Below are 22,869 nucleotides of genomic sequence, written 5' to 3'. Positions count from 1 at the left end.
TTTTTTGTTAATATATTACAGGGTCCAAAGTTAATAGTGTTTGAGTTATTAACATTTTTGTGTTTTTATTATTTGGCTTGGGTACTCATCTTTTGGGGTGGTAAGCAGTCCAAGGTTGGCAGTCAAGCAAACAAGGCATTAGAATACTGAACTGGTGGTTTGCGTTTGATTCTTGTCATGCCGCTTTTTTCGATCTGATATTGTTTTCATTGTATTTAATAATATTCTGTTAATGGAAATAGCTTTCTTTCCTTTTTGGGGGTAAATCATTGGGAGCTGTGATTACTGATCAAACATGTATATATGATGTACTGACAGTGTTCAAATAACTTACGGGTTTGCTGCCAGGTGACGTCGTCGAACACCGCCGATATTTTGACAGGAGCACACCCTGCCATTCTCAAGGCACAAATGCGAGGAGGAAGAAATGTGCAAGGAAATTTGATACCTCAGTTCACAGAGCAGGAAAGCAGGTGAAAAGAGAAACCTCTCTCTCTGGTAGAGCACTTGCCCGCAAAAGGCAAAGGTCCCAAGTTCAAGTCTCGGTCGGGCACACAGTTTTAATCTGCCAGGAAGTTTGATACTTCTGTTGTTTGGCCTCATGGTAGTGGGAATTTAAACCAGTTTTTGGAACACCTGAATTCAATCCACCCGAATATTCAGTTCACTATGGAGGTGGAAAAGAACGGATGCCTTCCCTTCCTCGATGTGTTGGTCAAAAGGAAGACTGATGGTACGTTGGGACATTCTGTTTATAGGAAGCCTACTCACACCGACTTGTATCTGCGAGCTGATAGTTGTCACCATCCAGCTCAGCGTGAAGGAGTACTTCGTACCTTGGTTCACAGGGCACACGTTATCTCAGACCCTGAAAGTTTGGCAGCTGAGCTATCACATCTCGAAATCACCTTTCATCAGAATGGTTATAGTGAGAGGCAGATCAAACTTGCGTTGCACTATCAGCCTTCTGTGCAACAGGTGAGTGACGATAGCAACAAAGTGGCACCTAAGTCTATGGCCTTTTTGCCTTACGCAGGAAGCATTTCCAACAGGATTGGCCATATTTTGCGGAAATATGATGCGAAATGTGTTTTTCGACCACCTTCTAAGATTAAGACCCTGTTGGCGTCCGTAAAAGATGATCTTCGTTTGCGTAAGGCTGGGGTCTATCGTATTTCTTGCAGTTGTGGCATGTCATATATTGGTCAGACAATCAGGACTGTGGAAGACCGGTGTATTGAACATAAGCATCACACACGCTTACAACAGCCGAGCAAATCCGCTATTGCAGAACATTGCCTTGACACCGGTCATCCTATGAAATACAACAACCCGGAGATTCTGGCTTGTACGTCCAGCTATTGGGATATCAATATAATGGAAGGAAACATTCCACGTGGGAAAAAATTATATATAAAAACAAAGATGAGGTGACTTACCGAACAAAAGCGCTGGCAGGTCGATAGACACACAAACAAACACAAACACACACACAAAATTCAAGCTTTCACAACAAACTGTTGCCTCATCAGGAAAGAGGGAAGGAGAGGGGAAGACGAAAGGAAGTGGGTTTTAAGGGAGAGGGTAAGGAGTCATTCCAATCCCGGGAGCGGAAAGGTAAGTCTTTCCGCTCCCGGGATTGGAATGACTCCTTACCCTCTCCCTTAAAACCCACTTCCTTTCGTCTTCCCCTCTCCTTCCCTCTTTCCTGATGAGGCAACAGTTTGTTGCGAAAGCTTGAATTTTGTGTGTGTGTTTGTGTTTGTTTGTGTGTCTATCGACCTGCCAGCTCTTTTGTTCGGTAAGTCACCTCATCTTTGTTTTTATATACAGCTATTGGGATAGTGTTATTAAGGAAGCTGTTGAAATCAAACTATCAAGCAACCTTATTAACAGAGATGGTGGATTTTGTTTAAATGCTGCTTGGAATCCAGCTCTGTCTCTCATCAAAAAACAGAGGGACAGAATTAGTGCTACCTCACCTGTTGATTAACAGTAACTATCGATATTTCTGATGTTGGTTATCTTTGTTTGTGTTGACACTTGTTCTGTGTGTGGTATCATCCTTGTTTCTCCTCTGTGAACTGAGGTATTAAATTTCCTAGCACATTTCTTCCTCCTTGCATTTGTGCCTTGAGAATGGCAGGGTGTGCTCCTGTCGAAATATTGGCGGTGTCCGACGACGTCACCCAGCAGCAAACCCATAAGTTATTTGAACATTCAATTTGCCAGGAAAAGTTAAGGTCTCACAATGTACTGACAGTTATTTTCCTCATAACACATGATGCACTATGATATGACTTTCGTAGATGATGATGATCAACTGAGCTGCACTGTGAAAGTGAAGAATTGAAATGAACCTGTCTTTGTCGATCGTGTGACATTTATTTCTTAATATAAGTAAAGAATTACATCACATGATGTCAACATCATGAGCCACCACAGCACAGCAGATAACTTTAAGATAGGGTGGGTGCTATCAAAACTCATGCGTTGGTCCATGACCAGTTGTCCATGCCTGTTTTTCAAGATATGCTTTTATACGGTTGGAACGAACCCAAATTAATATCTGACGGATCTGCTTTTAGCAATAAGAATAGGATTGTTTTCCATGGCTAATGTACCAGAAAACATCTAAATATGGTAATATTTCATTAGCGTGTTGCCCATGATGCGAGAAATATTTATGATTTGTCTGTTTCTATAACCAGTTTCACACCACTGATGGCGAGAACGTTCAAAAACAGAAAATAGGTTAGGATTATCCATTAATAAACTTTACGTGTATTTTTGTACTATGTATCACGATGAAAATAACTGTCAATACATTATATATACTTAGATGATTATTAATCATACCTTCCTATGTTTTATTTAAAAAAGAGGAAAGAAAGGTATTCTGATAATCACAATATGATCAAGATATGCTAAAAAAATATAAAAGGAAAAAGAAAACAAAAACAAAGGCATGGCCAATAACCAAACACAAAGCAGCTGTTTGGTAGTCTAAGGCCTTGACAGTTCGACAATCAACCTCACCCTGCTTGACACAAGTAATGACGCATTCTCACCAACAGCATAAAAACACAAAAACATTAATAACTCTTAACATTATTAACTTTAGATGACATATTACATTAATAAAAAATGTTTGTTTTTAGATGATCTCTCAATGTATAGCATTGAAAAAATTATTTTCTGTCATTAACTTTGACCTTGATTTTTCCAAAAACTAGGCAGTGTCTAACAAACAGCTCAAACATATGCCTCTTTACTTTCAATATAGAACATCTTTGCAAAACTTGATCTAAATCAGTAACCCCTATGTCAGACCTCTCCGTGTAAGACAATTATTATGCTATATATAGCATACAATGATGAGTTAAGATATGATGACTGTCTGCTTAACACATTCCAGTCAAGCCACAGTGACTGCTGCAGTCTCCCCAGAAATCAAACTTTTTTTCACTTATTGGTGTGAATAATGCTTACGAGATGGAGGAGAAAAGCAGATTACCATCTGTTTCAGAAATACTGTCACTGATTTCAAAACCGTCACTGTCAATTTCGGAACCAGATTCTTTAAGCAGACCTAGATTTTCTTCATCAGCCAAACTGTAGCCTCATTTTACAACAGACAAGACAAAAACAAATGTGCCTGTAACATGTTTTTCAAGTCACACAGCACTTCGCAGAAACAGGAACATCCACCTAGTGGCACTCTGAAGCACCAAAAGAGTGAACATTTACATCACCTGCATATACATGATTATTCTGCAGTTCACAAAATAAATGACTGACAGAGGGTTTACCTTCAAGCTATTTTTCTACCATTCCACTCTCAAACAGCATGTGGGAAAAACAAACACTTAAATCTTTCTGTGCAAGCTCTGATTTCTCTTACTTTATTGATGACTATTCCTCCCTATGTAGACAGGTGCCAACAAAATATTTTCACACTCTGAAGAGAAAGATGGTGACTGAAAATTCATGAGAAGATCATGTCACAATGAAAAATGCCTTTGTTTTAATGACTGCTACCCCAATTCGCATTGCTAACCCAATTCCCTTATCATATCTGCGGCGCCCTCTCCCTTATTTTGCAATAACACAAAACAAACTGCTCTTCTTCAAACTTTTCCAACATTCTCCATCAACTTCAAATGATGCAGATCACACACCACACAGAGATAACCCAGAAGAGGGCAGACAAGTGCAGTGTAAGCAATTTCTTTAGTAGAACTGTTGTGTTTTGTAAGAGTTCTGCCAATAAATTGCATTCTTTGGTTTGCTTTCCTCATAACATTGTCTGTATGATTGTTCCAATTTAAGATATTTGTAATTGTAATCTCTAAGTATTTAGTTGAGTTTACAGCCTTTAGATTTGTGTATTGTGTCCTGTAACTGAAACTTAGCAGATTTCTTTTGGTACCCATGTGGGTGACGTCATGCATTTTTAAATACCGACTGTTAGCGAAATCAAAATGAGCCTGTAATTTCTACATGCAATGACCAGAACATGTTAACAGCATGTCCACCTCTGGAACACTGTACAGCAGTGATTATACATAATACAGATTTGACGAGTCCTCGATAGGATTCAGGAGGTATGTGGCATCAAATGTCTAGACACAAGTCATGCAATTCCTGTAAATTACAGGCTGGTGATTTCTGGTCGTGGAGCTGACACCTGACAATGTCACAGATTTATACCAGTTGAATTTGGTAGCCATGACATCAATGCAATATCACTGTCATGCTCCTCAAACTACTGCAGCATAATTCTCACCTGGTCAAAGATTCTGCAATAAATGAGTCGTCATGTGCAAATGATATTACAGTCTCAGGAAAAGCAGACTACATTAAACTACTACAAATTAATGAAGGATCAGGTTTAAAATGACCAGTGGTTTATTCAGATGAAATGTGTATTCGCACACATTACACTGTGAACAAATGTTTTCACAGTAATAGTGTGGATTGACCCAGTGTGGAAAACATCGCTTCATTATCCAATGAGGCACCACACAGTGGCAGCTGGGTGGCAACACCAACTGGCGCGTTCTTGCTGCCTCGGGCTAGATGGAATGAAAGAAACATTCTTTGTCCACATTCATTGCGTTGGTTAGCAATGCACTGCACTGACAAAATCAAGGTGTACGTCCTATCATTTTTCCTCAAACAATTTTACAGAAACTATTCCGTAAAAATTTTTATTTTTTACAGTACTTACAACTTTATGTGTCAGCTTCATGGTGAAGTGTCCATTATATCCCGAATGGTCTTACTTATTGTGATATTCACATTTAAGGAAGACACTGCACAAAATTTGAAAAGTTTACAATGAAAAATAGGGGTAGCTATGAGTATCAACAATGTCAGAAAAGACAGGTTGCTACTTACCGTAAAGAAGACATGTTAAGTTGCAGACAGGCATAATTAAAAGACATCTACACGAAGCTTTCAGCCAAAGCCTTCCTCAACGAAAGAGAGGCACACAATATTCATACACACAAGCAAGCACACCTCACACACACATGACTGCCAATTCTGGCAGCTCGGGCCAGAATGTAACTATCATGCTGTGGGGAAAGACAAGGAATAGCAGTGTATGGGCAAGGGGAGAGAGGAATGATGTCTGGCGGAGTGTGTAGGGACTAGGGTACCAACAGGTGCAGTGTCATGAGACTGCGGGGAGGGACGTGGAGGAAAAACGAGCAAAAAAGGAAAGTAGTGGGAAAAGATGGGTGGGTTCGTTGGCAGAGGGGTGACAAACAAAGAGGATGGCAGACGAGAATGGGGAGGAGATGATAGGGCAAAAGAAGAAGAAACTGTTAGGTGGAGGATGTGGGAACAGTATGTTACCGTAGGATGAGGCAATTCAGAAAAGCTGGTGATAAGAGGGGAAGATCTACTGGGATAAGGTAGTGAAGCAGCCATTGAAAACAAGCATGCTATGTTCAGCTACACATTGTGTCACAGGGTAGTCTACTTTGCTGTTGGTCACAGTTTGGTGGTGACCATTCAACCTGCTGGACAACTAGCTGGTAGTCGTATCATCATCATAAAAAGCTGTGCAATGATTGCAGCAAAGCTGGTAAATTACATGGCTGCTTTCACAGGTGTCCTGCCTTTGATGTGGTAAGATAAGCCTATGTAGTAGGAAATGCTAGGTGGGTGGACTAGGTAGGTCTTTCACCTGGATCTTCCCTGTGACAAGGGGTTGAGATTGGAAGTGGCATACGGAGTGGCCAGTTCTTGAGGAAGGTGGGAGGATTGGGGATATGAGCGGGAAATCGCACAGGAGATCTGTTTGTGGCCTTTGTCTAAGGGACAGTGTTTGTCTGTGGAGGCCTTGGTGAGAATACACTGACCCCGGGTGGCCAGCCTGTATAAGAGGGGTTTTTTGGTGTGAAAGGAATGACAGCTGTGAAAATGCTGGTATTGTTGGTGGTTGGTGGGTTTGATGTGGACAGAGGTGTATATGGAGTCATCAGAGAGGAGAAGGTCATTTAGGAAGGTGGCGTGCTGGGTTAAGGAAGACCACATGAAGTGGATGGGAGAGAAGGTGTTGAGGTTGTGAAGAAATGAAGATGGGGTGTCTGGGTTCCGAGTCCAGATAATGAAGATATCATCAATGAACCTGAACCAGACTAGGGATTTGGTGTTTTGGGAGGGTAGGGAAGTCTCATCTAGATGACCCATAGAATGGTTAGCATAGGAGGGCGCCATGCAGTTGCGCATGGCTGTGCCATGGATTTGTTTGTATACCTTCCCTTCAAAGGATAAGTAGTAGTGAGTTAGGATGAAGTTAATAAGGTGTATGAGGAATGAGGTAGTGGGTTTGGCGTTTGAAGAACTTTGGGAAAGGTAGTGTTGAATGGCAGTAAGACAAGAGGCACGAGGAATGTTGGTATGTACAGAAGTGGTATCAACAGTGACGAATGGGTATCCAGGAGGTAAAGAGGTGAGGATGACGGGCAGTCGGTGAAGGAATGGTTGGTATCTTTGACGTGGGAAGCTAGATTATAGGCAATTGGTTGGATGTGTTGGTCAATGAGGGCTGAAATTCTTTCAGTGGTGGTACAATAACCAGCCACAATGTGGCATCCAGGATTGTTGGGTTTGTGGATTTTGGGAAGCATGTAGAATGTGGGCAGGTGGAGTGTCAGAGGGGTAAGTAGGGAAATGGATTCGGGGAGGGGTTCTGGGAAGGGCCTAAAACTTTAAGTAGAGACTGGAGGTTGTGGTGGACTTCTAGGATAGGATCACTCTGGCAGAGTCTACACATGAAGGAGTAAGATAATTAGCGGAGGCCTTCTGCCAGGTAATCATCACCACTCATAACAACAGTGATGGAACCTTTGTCTGCTGGTAGGATGATTAGGTCAAGATTTGTTTTGAGGCTGTGTAAGGCTATTCTTTCTTCTGTTGGAAGGTTGGTATTCTGGGGAAGGGACCTGGAGAAGGATGTTGGGGCTAAGTTGGAGGTAAGGAAATCCTGGAAGGTGACCAGCACGTGTTTAAGTGGGATGGGGAAAAGACACAGCTGGATGGTAGTGTGAACTGGGAGTGGCAGAGTTCACTGTTAGCATTATTTGGTTTTGGTTGAAGGGATTGGTGGCAAAGGAGAGCTTCCACTGCAGGGATCGGGAGAAGGAGAGGTCTTTGACAAGTCCAGCATGATTAAATGTGGGTGGATACGTCTGAAGCTTCTGTGGAGTCAATGGTTTTGGTGCAAACGTCAACAACCGTGTTACGGGAATGTTTTGATTCTGGATTTGCTTGGGATGTGCCAAATTGAAAATATCAGCTAGGCAGGGTTTATGTGCTATGTGGGGTGGACAAGGAGGAACACTGCGTGTAAGACAGGGGTTGGTTAGTGGTGCCCGAGTCAGCAGTAGGATGTCAACAGGTTGGATAACTTATGGAAGTGGTGTCGAATACTCCTCAGGCACTGGAGAGCAAGGGATTCAATTTAAGAGATGTGACGAATGAAGCAGTGATTGCACAGTAGTACAGTGAAACCCCGCTTTTACACTTTTCAAGGGACTTCAAAAAAATGGTGTAAAATGCGAGAAAATGTAAAATGTGGGAAATAATGTTTTAAGCTGTAAAAGTTACGTACAGGATACTCCCTTGTACTTTATGTATGATGTATGTACATAACAGGCATAAAAAGACCTGTCAGGGACTTTTTTTATAACGTAATAAAGATTTATAATCTAATAAAAACCGCTGATGTAACTTGAATTGATAACTGTTTGGCAAGTGGAAACATTTGACTTAATTTCGAATGTCATAAGTGATGTTTTTGAAAAACCTGCAGCTGTAATTCATTATTTAAATAATGAAATACTGCACTAGTTACGTATTTTGTCCTGCTTAACGACGCGTTTTGAGAATTTTTAATTTCAAACGTCATAATCGATGTTTTTGGAAAGCCTGCAGCTGTCATTCATTATTTAAATAATGACATACTGCACTAGTTACGTATTTTTTCATGCGTAGCATGACGTGTTTTGAGAATTTTTTTCTCGTTGTCAAGTGCAAACATGTAAATAAGTATTTTGCATAGTGTCTGAATATGTGTTATTCTGCGTCTCTTGCACTGTACTCGTCTTTTTGAAGTTATCAGGTACTGTGCCTCATCAGTTATGTAGAAAACCACACACACACACACACACACACACACACACACACACACACACACACAAAAGTAAACTATCACTCACATTGTTTGTTTATGTAACATCAGAAAAAATACATACGTAAATACTGCACTTGATAACAAGAATAAATTCTCGAAATACGTTTTGCTCAGCATGAATACAATACGTAACTGGCATTGTGTTTACACTAAAAACATTTGAGTAACACAAAATGAATGATGGTGTCAACTAGCACTCCATGTGGCCATACACCGAAACATGCTAAATATGGTTCTATAAAAGTGTCACGATGATTACAACAATGAAACTGCATTTGCACAGTAGAGACAGTTTGAAAATGGTTGTGATTCGTCATATCTTCATTCAAATGAACCTAGTCAGTCCCATTAGCCACCACAACACATAGAGCTAGACAGCGGCAGGAGATAGGCACAAATTGTTACAACTTTTACTCGTTTACCCGTTCAAATCCGCTGAATAGAGTGCCCTGGTGCAAGAAACTTAACCACTTAATACTTGTAAACACTACTGGACAGCCAACATTATGCCAGCATCATATTTTCTCCACAAACATTTTTTTGCTTAACTGTACTGTCATCAGCAGCCGTACACATCTGAATACAGTCCAATCTCGCCACTTTTCATGAATGATGACGGAATGATGAGGCCAACACAAACACCCAGTCCCAGGGGAGAGAAAATCCTCAACCCGGCCACGAATCAAACCCAGTACCCCATCATCAAGAGGTAGCAATGCTAGCCACTAGACCACGAGCTACGGACTTATTGACTTTTTGCAGATTCAGACACACAAAATAATTTGTCTTGCGGTGTAGTTGCCATGTTGCAACACACAACAGTGCAGCTGTGTCAAAACTTTGAACCTCTCTCTATCCAGTGGCTTGTGCAATGTATTTCTATCTTTTACAGTTTGTCTGTAATAAACGATTGAAATCTCTTCTATCATTCTGAACCACCCCGTACTTGTGCTCCACACGCCTCACATACATACGCACCAAGATCGTCGTCTGTGTACTTGTACACTAGCATCGGGCCGGGAGTGTTCCTCTTCCGCTCCTCCTCCGTCAGCTGAGACTCGTAGGGAGCCATCGCTTTCAGCAATTCCTCCTGTGAATGCAAATTAGAAAAGACAAATTGTCACAGCTTTAGCATCTTTATGAAAACATCTAGAAAATAAATTCCACTGACATGTTATCCAGTATTTGTCAAGCCAGCTCTGATGTGCAAATATGGCAGAAAAGCAGTTAGCTCTGTGGTCGTCACCCTATGGCAACTTGGTGGCCCCTTACTGTCTCACCTACCTCAGTACAGTATACTCCTTTCCGCCTCCCCCTCTTCAACTGACCTACCTACCATCACCACCGCAATTCTTCCTAGTTTCAACACACTCAACATTTACCTTATATACAAACTGCCCTAAGTATAAATTATAGTCTTAATCACAACTAGAATAAGAGTTTTTATACATAATAATTCCAAATGAAAATAAATTAAATTCAGTCTTGTTCACAGACTATATTTTCAGTCATTTCAGTGGAAGTATTAAAATTTAACATTTTTGAAACTAAACCATAGATTTTCTAACAACAAAAATTTATTTTCTCTCTTACTTGTAAATTTTTATATGTAATACAGATTAGTGTTAATTATGAAAATTACCAATACTGTTTTAAAAAAACAAATGACTGACACACTAAGACCATAAGGGACCAAAAAAAGAGACACGAAGTTTTGGGAAAAAAAGATGTTTGTGAAAATCAGATTTGTAGGAAAACCACCAATTTCATATAGCTGACTGTTTTTTAACCAAGTTTCAACATCCTATATTTCCTACGAAGAAATAATGAATTAACATTTACAATTATTATTATTATTATTAATCATAATTCACAAACTTTTCATATATGGGATAGTGACTATAGTGTCTTTTTGACAGTTTGAAAATTTGTAATTAGTGAAACTAAAATCAGAACAAAAAAGGCAGATACTAAATGCACCACACATATAATTATGATCTATTCCAGCACTTCATGGTCCTCATTATCATAATTTTCATTAAGCACATTCTGTGGCTTGAGGGGTAGATAAAAGTGACTGTCCACTTCAGGAATCAAATCTAGTAGTTCTTTAATGTCTTTGTGTTTCAAGCTTGGTGTTTCCCTTCCACATACATATTTGAGCACTAGATTTTGCTAGGCATCTACAAACTATGGGGAAATGACAAACTGTCATCTCCCTCAGCGTGACTTGCAGAAAATAGTGGCTCCCAAAGTGTCCTACGAAGAATATGTTACTTCAGAAACAACTCTAGCAACCTTTGGAAACATCATTGTAAAATTTCTGAACTGTACAGTGTTATCAGGACATCGAAAAAGTGCAAGGAAGGGCAGCTCATTTCGTGTTATCACACAATAAGGGTGAAAGTGTCACTGATATGATACACGTGTTGGGGTGGAGTCACTGAAACAAAGGCAGTTTTCTTTGTAGCGAGATCTATTTACGAAATGTCGATCACCAGCTTTCTCTTCCAAATGCGAAAATATTTTGTTGACACCCCCCCCCCCCCCCCCCTACATAGGGAGAAATGATCATCATAAAATAAGAGAAATCAGAGCTCGAACTGAAATTTCCCATGTGCCATTCGAGAGTGGAATGGTAGAGAAGTAGTATGGGTTCAATGAACCCTCTGCCAGGCACTTAAGTGTGAGTTGAAGAGTAACCATGTAGATGTAGATCAACTTTTGGGCCAGTAGTATGGTCTGTAACACTTCCACAGTTTCTGAAATCCTCACCATCCATTATACAGACTGTAAAAGGTTTAGTCAGTCTTTCGAACATTGGCATGGTAGTTTAACCTTACATTTATCTCGCTGATTACACAGGTAACCATTTCTCTGCTCTTTCCGTGTGATCATCCTGTTTATGGTATTCACATAGCCCTCACCAATGTTCCTATTCTGCTTCCTGACCTTTCTCCACTACTTTTCATCCCTTAGACTTTTTTTTACCTTTATTTTGTAGCATTTCATTATTGCAAGCTATAGCCTCCATCTTCAACAGCAACTCAAAACAAACACTATTGCCAATCTAATTACCTGGTACTACTATGAATGTCACACAGACACTAAATTATGCTAGCAACACTCTCTAACAACTTAACAGTGCAGAGCAACAAAATTATGCTTCGTGTTTTGTGCCCATATGGAAGTTAACATGAAAGATAGTGATAACACAGCCATTTGTCAATGTTCATATTTAAAAGGGCATGCTGGAAAGTAGTCCTTCCAAATTTTTTATGTGGAAACTCTTAAACATTATTAACATTCTACACTTTCATTCTTCAGCCTACATGTTTATTTCTCAACATAGTCACCTTGGCGATGACAACATTTCTCGCAACAAGAGATCAGTTTGTTGGTACCATCACTATGGAATGTTTGGCTTTGCTGACTGAGCCAGAACCTCATCTCCACTTACACGCTTCATCACTATCAAAGTGAAGTCCTCAAAGGTGTTCTTTAGGTTTTGGAAATAGATGAAAATCAGATGGAGCCAAGTCAGGACTGTGTGGAGGATGACTAATAACGGTGAACCCAAAGTATCAGATTATTGCATATTTCACAGCCTTTATGTGTAGCCTGGCAAAGCAATGCTGAAGGAGAGAGTGCTCTATATGTAGACAAACTCTTCTGTGTTTAGAAACTCTATTACAGCACACTGTTTCTCATTCACTGTCATAGTTACACTGCGCACCACCATGTTAAATGCTACAATTTGAAGCCCTCTAGCAGCAGAGGGCTGTAAGTATGTAGACATGAAGAACAAAGGTGTAGAATGTTAGTAATGCTTGTTTTATTTTAAAAGCTTTAAGAGTTTTCAATACAAATTTGTAGGCATTACTTTTCAGTAGACCCTCATACAATGTGGGACAACATTTGTCAGGCTCATGAATACATGCCACAATCTCAAAATCAATTATGGTGTGCTTTAGGCCTTTACGACTCTCACTACTTTAATTCGTATTTCAATTATTACATTACAGAATTCGATAAGAAAATTTAAGTTACCCATTGATCTTTAATTTTCACAAGATTAATAGGAAATGCAAGTTAATGTTTAGTTTCTTGTTCCATGGATCATTTCGCATGACAGATCGCGATGATGAGGAACTAGTCATTTTACATTGAAATCACAAATTAATATGTTCAATCAAATTTAAATAATAATAACAGATCATGTCCAGAGCAAATTTTCAACCTCAAAATCGTACTCAAAATGCGAGCTCTCAGACAAAAACTAGTAATATGCACATTTATAGGTTTCAAAAGAGTATATGATTCAATAGACAGGCCCTCACTATTCCAAATTTTAGAAGAGAAGGGATAAGACCCCAAAACGAGAAAAATCATAAAACAAACAGTAAATGGCACGAAATCTAAAGTAACATTTATGGAGCAGATCTCAGAACTCTTCGACATTCAAACAGGTCTGAGACAGGGTGATGGACTCTCTCTTATTCTGTTCAACACAGTTCTAAACAAAGTTATGGAAGAATGTGTATAATAGTGGATCCTAGAATGAAGGAGGAAGATAAGGTTGTACATCTCATGAAGGGTGATACTGAGGATATGTATCAAGCCCTACTCCTGAAAGAGGTTTCAACAGCAGACGACTTCATAAAATGGGCCAGTATATTGAGACAATGCATCAAAACAGAATTACACGCAAGAAGTTTTAACGGCTTCCAAATGTCGTATCGATGTCTGTGATGGAGGAAGGAACTGAGTTCACAAGTGTTCTTCGTCAGATAGTGAGAGAGGAAGTTCAGAAGGCACGTGGATTGCACCGCGAGCAAAAAACAGAGACGCTTCAAGTGGCCATAAGGGAGGAAGTGGAACAGACATTGAACCTAATCTTTCATCATTAATTTCCCCTTAAAATGGTGAAAAGTCGAGACCCAGGTGAAGTTACGTTCCTACAATGCCACATGAGGAACCTGTTTGGGCACCAAAGAAGGCTGACGTCTGGAGGATCCGGATAACCAACCAGTATGTTTCCATTGCTAACGACTGGGACATTTGGTGCGCTACTGTCGAGAAAGGCGGTGGATATTTGATTATGCCCGTGCCAGAAGACAGCAGATTGATCTTAGCTGACACCAACTCCGAGATGAAGAAGATGGACAAGAAGATGTGGGTGAAGGATGATGTAGGTCTAAAGGGTGCGACATTCTTTGGAGGTGAAGCCGCCGAAGAGAAAAATGGCTACAGTCCAGTTCTTATTAACCACATCTTGCACAGAACACAAAAACGGAAAATTATACCCCTCCTCTATGCCCCACCTGCTTCCCCATCTACTGTCTGCAAGAAATGGTGTACACTACCATTTCTAGGTGAGGTATCACAGATTGTAGTCAAAGAACTGAAAGCCTGCAAGTATAGGCTTTCCTACTATGTTAAGAACACGGCAGCCCAGTGTGTGTTTAATAGCAAAGATACAATCCAGTTATTAGCCAACAGTGAGGTATACAAAATCACCTGATCTGATTGTGACAAATTTTACATCAGTCAGTCAGGCAGAGATATAGCAACTAGGCTGGCTGAACATGAATACAGCTGGAGGTTGCAGAATTCTGACTCCGCATTTGCTGAGCATGTACTGAGTGAGGGTCACAACTACCAGCCAGTGTCCTGTGTACTTCACTTAGCAAACAAAGGCCATAAACTCAACCTGCTGGGAGCCCTGGAAATTAACAAAGATCTAGCTCACAGTCCAGATCTAATCCTAAATGAGCAGATACTACTCAACACTTCCCCTCTCCAAAACTTCATATAATCATCTCTGTTGTTCATTACTTCCCACACTGTCTGTTCCTACACATTCCCATTTTCCTGTATTCATTAAGTTATATTGTTTTATTGAAGTTGTCTTTGTGTCCCATATAGACCGTAGTTTCAATAGTTAAGGCTTTCTTTTAACTGGTACTTTTATTACTGTCCATGTTTAACATCTCTTTTAGTTGTCTCATCAAATATTGTTCATATTTTACTTTGTTCATTTATTTAATGCAAACTATTACATAGCCACTGTTTTGAATATAACGTTAATGTTAAAATGCAGTACCACCGCACTCTCAAAGATTGCATTTACTGTATGTTCCCTCAAATGCCTCCATTTTCCTGCATTTATTTATTTCTGTTTTTCTTATTGATACTGCTTAAGTTCCTTACGTATTCTGTATTTACATTGATAACTGTCTTTTATTTTAATTGGTTTGTGTATCACTCTCCATCTTTCATACTGCTTGGTGTAGCCTTGTCTAGTACTAATTTTATTTTATTTTATTAGTTTTGTTTATTAATAGAAACTGTTATATAGGCATGCTGTTCCTATTCTGTGTTAAAGGTTTTCCTGTCTATTCCACTGTTATTTATTTACTGTTCAATTCTTACTTTTTCATTGCATTACCACCACATTGTCAAAGATGTTACTTACTGTATGTTTCTACTTCAGTCTCAATGTGTTACTTCTCTTCCAATGTTGTTTGCAAACATTGTAACTTCTTTGGTGACAACACTCAGTAAATGTCTGAAGATGGCCTTGTAAGCTGAAAACCGGTTAACACCATAACAGTAATATTGTAGAACAAAAGCAAACTGGTGCTTTTCATTTATTATAATGTTGTTCTACCCAGAGCCAACGGAAGATTCTGTTAACTATAAATTCAGTGTGTTACATCACAATGCTACGAACTCAAAACGACGGCTAACAAGGGTCAAAAAGGGAAAGGGAAATGTTTTCCTGCAGCATGACAATGCTAAACCACACACTTCACGTGCCACCACAGCAGAACTTCAGAGACTGAATCTCACCACCATACGGCATCCTCCACACAGTCTAGATTTAGCGTCATCTGACTTCCATCTGTTTCTGATGAAGACACTGAGAGACCTGTGAGACTGTGGTTGCAGAAACAGTGTGTTGACTTCAGAAAACTTGTTCATCGTTGGCAGAAATGTATCCAAACTGAATGGTGATTATGTGGAAAAGTGAATATTGGTAACTAAAGATCACATTCTAAGGATTGATTTATTAAAATATTCCTATCCAAAGCCAATTAATGAAGGTGGAGGCATTACTTTTCATTCAACCCTTGTACATACATTTTAACATGCTCTGATTCATGTTTTGAGATGAAGTTGTTGTGTAAAAGCTAGTTTATAATATTATTCATGGAGTTTTTGTTCCGATACAGAAATCGATAGCCTGGAGATAAAGAAGTAACTAGAATTAAAAGAGAGGAAAACAAAATCTGGCTTTCAAACTGACACTTGTTACATTTATTCCAGTTTTTTAACTTCTTACATAAATACATTATCAATAAATGCCGCCATCACTGCATTATGACCTCTGTTGGCTTCATATTCTGCAGCTACTGGAATTTCTGTGTACACTCTTCTCCCAGAAAATACATCAGTTTCAGGCTCCTCCACCGATGCACTGACAGCCATATTGTGCAAGACAAATGCTGCAACTATTCTAACTGCCGTATGATTTACTTTCACTCTGAGTCCTAAACTCAAACAGGAAAAGTGTCTTTTTAGTAATCCAAAAATTCTTTCAACTGCTGATCTGCTTTTCTTGTGGGCACATTTACAGATTCACTCAGCCGCCATTTCTTCACGAAGTACCGGCATCAACTAATACCTGCAACACTGATAAACACTGACTCCCAGAAGTATCCCTTCTGGAATTTCTCGCATTTCCAATTGAGCATGTATGTGCGAGTTTCCAAAAGTACTGCTGTCACGGGCAGATCCTGGCCACCCAGCCACATTACTTAAAAATCACAGCTTAGCATCTGAGATCACTTGTGCATTTAAAGAAAACTGCCTGTGACAGTTTCTAAACATCTCAGCATTGTCAGCACCTGGCACTTTGATGGGGATAAGAGTGCAGTCAACAGTGTCTAAAACGCTACTGCACTATTTGATAAAAATTATGCTGGGTATTATTAATGTCATTTTTATCCATTGAAATTTCGATAAATTTATTTTTCAGTGAGGCAATGTAGGCTGATACCTTATGGACAGATCTGCAGGCTGTTGCTATGCCTACTTTAAACAGATCACCAACCACTATTTGAAAGGTTCCCATGGCATAATATCTTAACGTCAACAGAAACATGCACATTACAGTCAATGGCTGGTTTCTTTTGGTTGGTTTCATCAGATGGTCTCTGAGCCTTAGTTCTAACAACTCTACAGTACTTTTCTCCAAACAAAACCTAAGCTTAAATGACTGGTTATTTAACTCCAAGAGTGGGTTCACGGAACATGTGGATCACTGGATCTCATCATCATCATCATCATCATCATCACTGGCCACACCTGAATACTCATATCTGTAAAGTAAATAAAAGGAAACAATGTAATTCACATTGCGTAGTGTTGTTGCACACAGAATTTTGCCCAACAGTGGTCCAGAACGCTCGAAAAACGGAGTGTATGGTATGTATGCAATAGTATTGAATAGAATGGCATGGTAATGTTGTTATAATTATATTTATGACCAATACAGTGGAGAAGGTAGTAACAAATGGAAAAAAAGGTTCTGAGAACTGACATGGGTTCCAACATGTGATGATCTTCACTGAAGTTTACAACACAACTTTCGTGTCATCAAAAGAAATGAAACAGAATTATGCAGCTAGTTTATTTCAAAATACTTGTTTATGTTCTATTTATCAAAGCATGTGGAATTATTAGCAGTTTAAGGATGTGTTTGGTAGTTACAACATTTAATACCAATCGCACAGTTACTGCTACTTGAGCCGAGAGAGAAAACGTATAAGAGATGTTGAATCGCTATGGGGTGGTGTCAAAATTCCCATACCTAACTGTTCACTGCAAATATTTTGAATTTTCCTTTCTTACTCTCCTGCCACATGTTTACAAAATGCTTTTGAATTAATCACATGAATTATGAATCGTCTCTCAAGAGCTGATTTGAGATTTTCTTAATGGAACCTTCGAGATTTAAAAAAATAAATAAAAATAAAATAAAATAAAAAATCACAGAAAAGCAACAGCTGCATGGGAGTGGTATAGTCACATACTTATTTACGATTTTTTTGTGTTAATAACAACTTTTTTTACTATTTCAATTGGTATCTGCTAAAAACAAAAGTCACAAACTGTTAAGTCACAACACTATATACTGATGAGCTGAATCTGTCTTTGAACTGTGAATTTTCACCAGTCAAATACAGAGTGTACATAAAGTCTGGGAACACTTTCAATTATTTATTGCACAAGAACCAAATACTGTACAGATGTCATACATATGGTATTTTGAAGAGAAACCCTGAAAGCTTTTTTTCCATGTATATCGCCACAGCATAGTTTGGTAATCTGCCGATAGCACTAGTCGCAAACATGGTGAGTGCAAGTGCCGTGCTACAGAAGGGGACAGCTGTTTCATGAAATGGTCTGCTCGATCACCAGATCCTACTCTATGTTACTTTTTTCTGTGGGGATACGTTAAAGATCTGGTGTATGTACTGCCTCTACCATGTGATGTAGCAGAGCTCTGGGACAGAATACAGGAAGCGACTGCCACAGTCGATAATGCCATGCTGGGAGAGGTGTAGCAAGAATTCAATTACTGTATTGACGTCTGCCAGGTCATTCACGGTACGCATATTGAATCTTTGTAAAAAATAAATAAATAAATAAAATAAAAAAAAACCTTTCAGAGTTTCTCTTCAAAATGCAATATGTATGACATCTGCACAATGTTTATTTCTTGTGCAATAAATAATTGAAAGTATTCCCAGACTTTATGTACACCCTGTACAATCCAACTTCATGGTGATATAAGTTGGGATTACCATTTATACAACACAGATTTCCAGGTTAAGCGCGATCTGATTTCATTTCCTGTCTTAAACTAAGGTTAAAAGCTTGATACAATCGGCCCTTAGTGATCAATTCTGCACTGCACTGGGGTGTGCAGATACTTTTGATCAGGTGGTGTATATTTCAGACTCATGGTGGCACTCTGCCGAATACAACACAGTAAATTACTACTGTTGGATGCAGTGACCTACTACTTGCCTCATTTATGAACGGTATCAAGACGACAGCTTCCCACTGCTGCTTTTTCCCATTTAGGTCTGTCTTGAAGTCCGTCGGGTAGAAAGAGATGAGTGGAGAGTCTTTTTCTTCCATGAGATGTTGGTAAGGCTCAGGCAGAAGGTTCTTGCTGGAAGGAAGGAACAAACAGCTCACAATGGATAATAGTGAGAGTGTGACAGATTTAATTACAGTTGTTTGGAAGTCTCATGATGTAGATATCCATCTGTTTCTTAATGTTGCTTTACATACGTCATTACAAATAAAAGGTGATCTCGTGTCAAGTGGTCTAGTTTTAAAGACTATCTCCACTAGATATCATCAGATTTTGTATGAATTTTTCTTGTGGAATTGTTAAATGATCAAAGAAAATTACACTATTATGCACCAGATTGGCTGCTTATAGTAACTAATCTTTATTCATGACATGCTGTTTCAGTATTTATTACCACTGTCAAATACACTCCTGGAAATTGAAATAAGAACACCGTGAATTCATTGTCCCAGGAAGGGGAAACTTTATTGACACATTCCTGGGGTCAGATACATCACATGATCACACTGACAGAACCACAGGTTCATAGACACAGGCAACAGAGCATGCACAATGTCGGCACTGGTACAGTGTATATCCACCTTTCGCAGCAATGCAGGCTGCTATTCTCCCATGGAGACGATCGTAGAGATGCTGGATGTAGTCCTGTGGAACGGCTTGCCATGCCATTTCCACCTGGCGCCTCAGTTGGACCAGCGTTCGTGCTGGACGTGCAGACCGCGTGAGACGACGCTTCATCCAGTCCCAAACATGCTCAATGGGGGACAGATCCGGAGATCTTGCTGGCCAGGGTAGTTGACTTACACCTTCTAGAGCACGTTGGGTGGCACGGGATACATGCGGACGTGCATTGTCCTGTTGGAACAGCAAGTTCCCTTGCCGGTCTAGGAATGGTAGAACGATGGGTTCGATGACGGTTTGGATGTACCGTGCACTATTCAGTGTCCCCTCGACGATCACCAGTGGTGTATGGCCAGTGTAGGAGATCGCTCCCCACACCATGATGCCGGGTGTTGGCCCTGTGTGCCTCGGTCGTATGCAGTCCTGATTGTGGCGCTCACCTGCACGGCGCCAAACACGCATACGACCATCATTGGCACCAAGGCAGAAGCGACTCTCATCGCTGAAGACGACACGTCTCCATTCGTCCCTCCATTCACGCCTGTCGCGACACCACTGGAGGCGGGCTGCACGATGTTGGGGCGTGAGCGGAAGACGGCCTAACGGTGTGCGGGACCGTAGCCCAGCTTCATGGAGACGGTTGCGAATGGTCCTCGCCGATACCCCAGGAGCAACAGTGTCCCGAATTTGCTGGGAAGTGGCGATGCGGTCCCCTACGGCACTGCGTAGGATCCTACGGTCTTGGCGTGCATCCGTGCGTCGCTGCGGTCCGTTCCCAGGTCGACGGGCACATGCACCTTCCGCCGACCACTGGCGACAACATCGATGTACTGTGGAGACCTCACGCCCCACGTGTTGAGCAATTCAGCGGTACGTCCACCCGGCCTCCCGCATGCCCACTATACGCCCTCGCTCAAAGTCCGTCAACTGCACACACGGTTCACGTCCACGCTGTCGCGGGATACTACCAGTGTTAAAGACTGCGATGGAGCTCCGTATGCCACGGCAAACTGGCTGACACTGACGGCGGCGGCGCACAAATGCTGCGCAGCTAGCGCCATTCGACGGCCAACACCGCGGTTCCTGGTGTGTCCGCTGTGCCGTGCGTGTGATCATTGCTTGTACAGCCCTCTCGCAGTGTCCGGAGCAAGTATGGTGGGTCTGACACACCGGTGTCAATGTGTTCTTTTTTCCATTTCCAGGAGTGTACATCTACATTGGTGAGAGAGCGATATTATGTAGTTAGGAAACTGTCTTGTAACTGTCACTGTTTTGGCAAGAAGGTAAATAACAAACATATTCAAAATAATATGTCAATTATGGGTTGACAGTAGCTTGACAGTTCAACTCTTACGACACTATATGTTTACAATTTTACTACTTAGTGAGTATGAGTCTATTATCTGAAGGGTGCTAAAATGCCACAGCAACATTTATTGATCGAAGCAATTTAATTCACTGGATGATTGTTGTGGAGCTGTGACCCTTGGCAAGGTGGTTTAACAGTTTACACTGTGCACATTCTATAAGTTTTATGTTGTTTGCCTAACTAATTTTGCCCCATGTAGCACTCAAACTGTTCAATAAATTTTGACATAACAAAATTTCTCTCAAGTTGAAGTACTTTGATTTCTTGATCTGAGGGAATTACACTTTTCTGAAAACATACGAGTCTCAACATTATCTTTGATACAGATAGAAGCTGAAGTAATGAATTAAAATTTGTGCCAAGGGCAGGACGGGAACCCAGGTCTCCCACTTACTAAGCAGATGTGCTATCTACTACACCACCATGGCAATGTGGCTCACACAGCTGCATGGACTACCCTAGTCCAGTGCCCTCCTTAACAAAAACCGCAATTCATATCTTCAGCCCATTTTCCCCCTTCTTACTTTGTCAGTATTGCTGTGGTTCTCCGATACTGGAACAGCATCCCAGCTTTGTGCATAATGGGGAAGGCATGAATTGAGGTTTGTGTTAGGGAGGGCATTGGACTAGTGTAATCCGTGCAGCTGTGTGAGCCACAATGCCACACCCAGGTTCAAGTCCCAGCCTTGGGACAAATTTTGATTCATTACTTAAGATTTTATCCTTATCAAAGATACTTTGATGCCTTTATGCAGCTGATTTATAGTTCTCCTTTTTCTGACTTTGTTATTTAGGAGCCTGTTTACAAAGCTTGCAAGTTCCATTGCTTTCTGACTAATAGGTTGTGAGATAGATGGAAGTGAACTAGACCCAATACACATTTGCTCCAAAAATAAATGACTTTTAAACCTCTGTGTGTCTGAAGGAAAGCCTAATCCGTACTCTTATCAACTACCATTTGAAAACGCACTTACCTCTGGCCCACAAAAAACAGTTTCCATACAGTTACAGGAATAAACAGACATATCTTACCTGAGTGTGGGCAGAACAGCAAGCAGCTGCTGGAATGGAAGAAAGGGTTTCCCCATGTCATACTCGAGCCGCAGGCCCGATGAAAAGTCACGGATGTCCGAGACATAGGGGGCGTAGTGGTGGGGGTAGAACCATGACCACGAGCACACGCCATTGTAGTAGTAGTGCAGGTTCCACTGGATGGCACGCACGTAGCCCTCTGCCTGCGACCGCATCACCTCCCTGCACATTGAAACAATTACACTGTCACATCGAAGGTAGACTGATTATTGGGGTCAAAACTGACAAAACAGCAAGGTTATCACTCCCTTCTACCTTTAACAATCAAAACCTGAAGGATTCCACAAGAACACAATGGTGGACAGCCAATTTGATCTTTTGTTGCATCACCTCCAATGTAGCATACCCTAAGAGGAGTGAAGCTACAAAAAACCTTAAAAAGTAATAAAATGCAGGAAGAGGGGGCAAATGCAAGAACCATAAACCGCTGAAGGTCCCATGTCACTTATTTTGTGGCAGGAGATAAGCATCTGGCTGACAGCAACTCATGCAGTGTAGAAGATGGGCAGAATACTCAAGTCACAGAATAATAAAACAGGTGAATGGGAAACAAATATAGAAGCAAAGAAGAATAATGTCAGTGTTATATATACGCATACTGAAGTGACAAATGAAAATTTGTACCAAGGGCAGGACTTGAACCTGCGTCACCTGCTCGCTAAGCTGATTGGCTAATTACTACGCCATCCCAGCACAGTGGCATTGCACAACTGCATGACCTACCCCAGCATGCATCCCTCCCAAATCTAAAATCCCATTCACACCTCAGCCCACTTGGTACTTCCCATAATGGGAATTTTGATTGGGAAAATAGGCATGTGGGGTAGTCCATGCAGTTATGCAAAGTCACTGTGCCAAGGTGTGTAGTGCTTAGCGCATTTGCCTAGTAAGTAGGAGACCCTG

The 22,869-nt window shown here is 40.7% G+C and overlaps 1 protein-coding gene across 1 annotated transcript in view; it reads right to left on the bottom strand.

Annotated features, from left to right (window-relative positions):
- Positions 1–22,869, bottom strand: part of LOC124718790 (5'-3' exoribonuclease 1) — a 181,578-nt gene that overhangs the window by 112,497 nt on the left and 46,212 nt on the right. The window contains exons 11-13 of the mRNA XM_047244397.1: positions 21,907–22,128; positions 18,812–18,959; positions 9,689–9,800 (exon numbers count right to left, since the gene is read on the bottom strand). Coding sequence (XP_047100353.1) covers positions 9,689–9,800; positions 18,812–18,959; positions 21,907–22,128 — 482 coding nt within the window. The remainder of the gene's footprint in view (positions 1–9,688; positions 9,801–18,811; positions 18,960–21,906; positions 22,129–22,869) is intronic.

This window comes from Schistocerca piceifrons, chromosome 10 (assembly GCF_021461385.2).
Source record: "Schistocerca piceifrons isolate TAMUIC-IGC-003096 chromosome 10, iqSchPice1.1, whole genome shotgun sequence".
In the NCBI taxonomy this organism is placed as follows: Eukaryota; Metazoa; Arthropoda; class Insecta; order Orthoptera; family Acrididae; genus Schistocerca; species Schistocerca piceifrons.
This window is presented reverse-complemented; position numbering and strand designations above follow the sequence as displayed.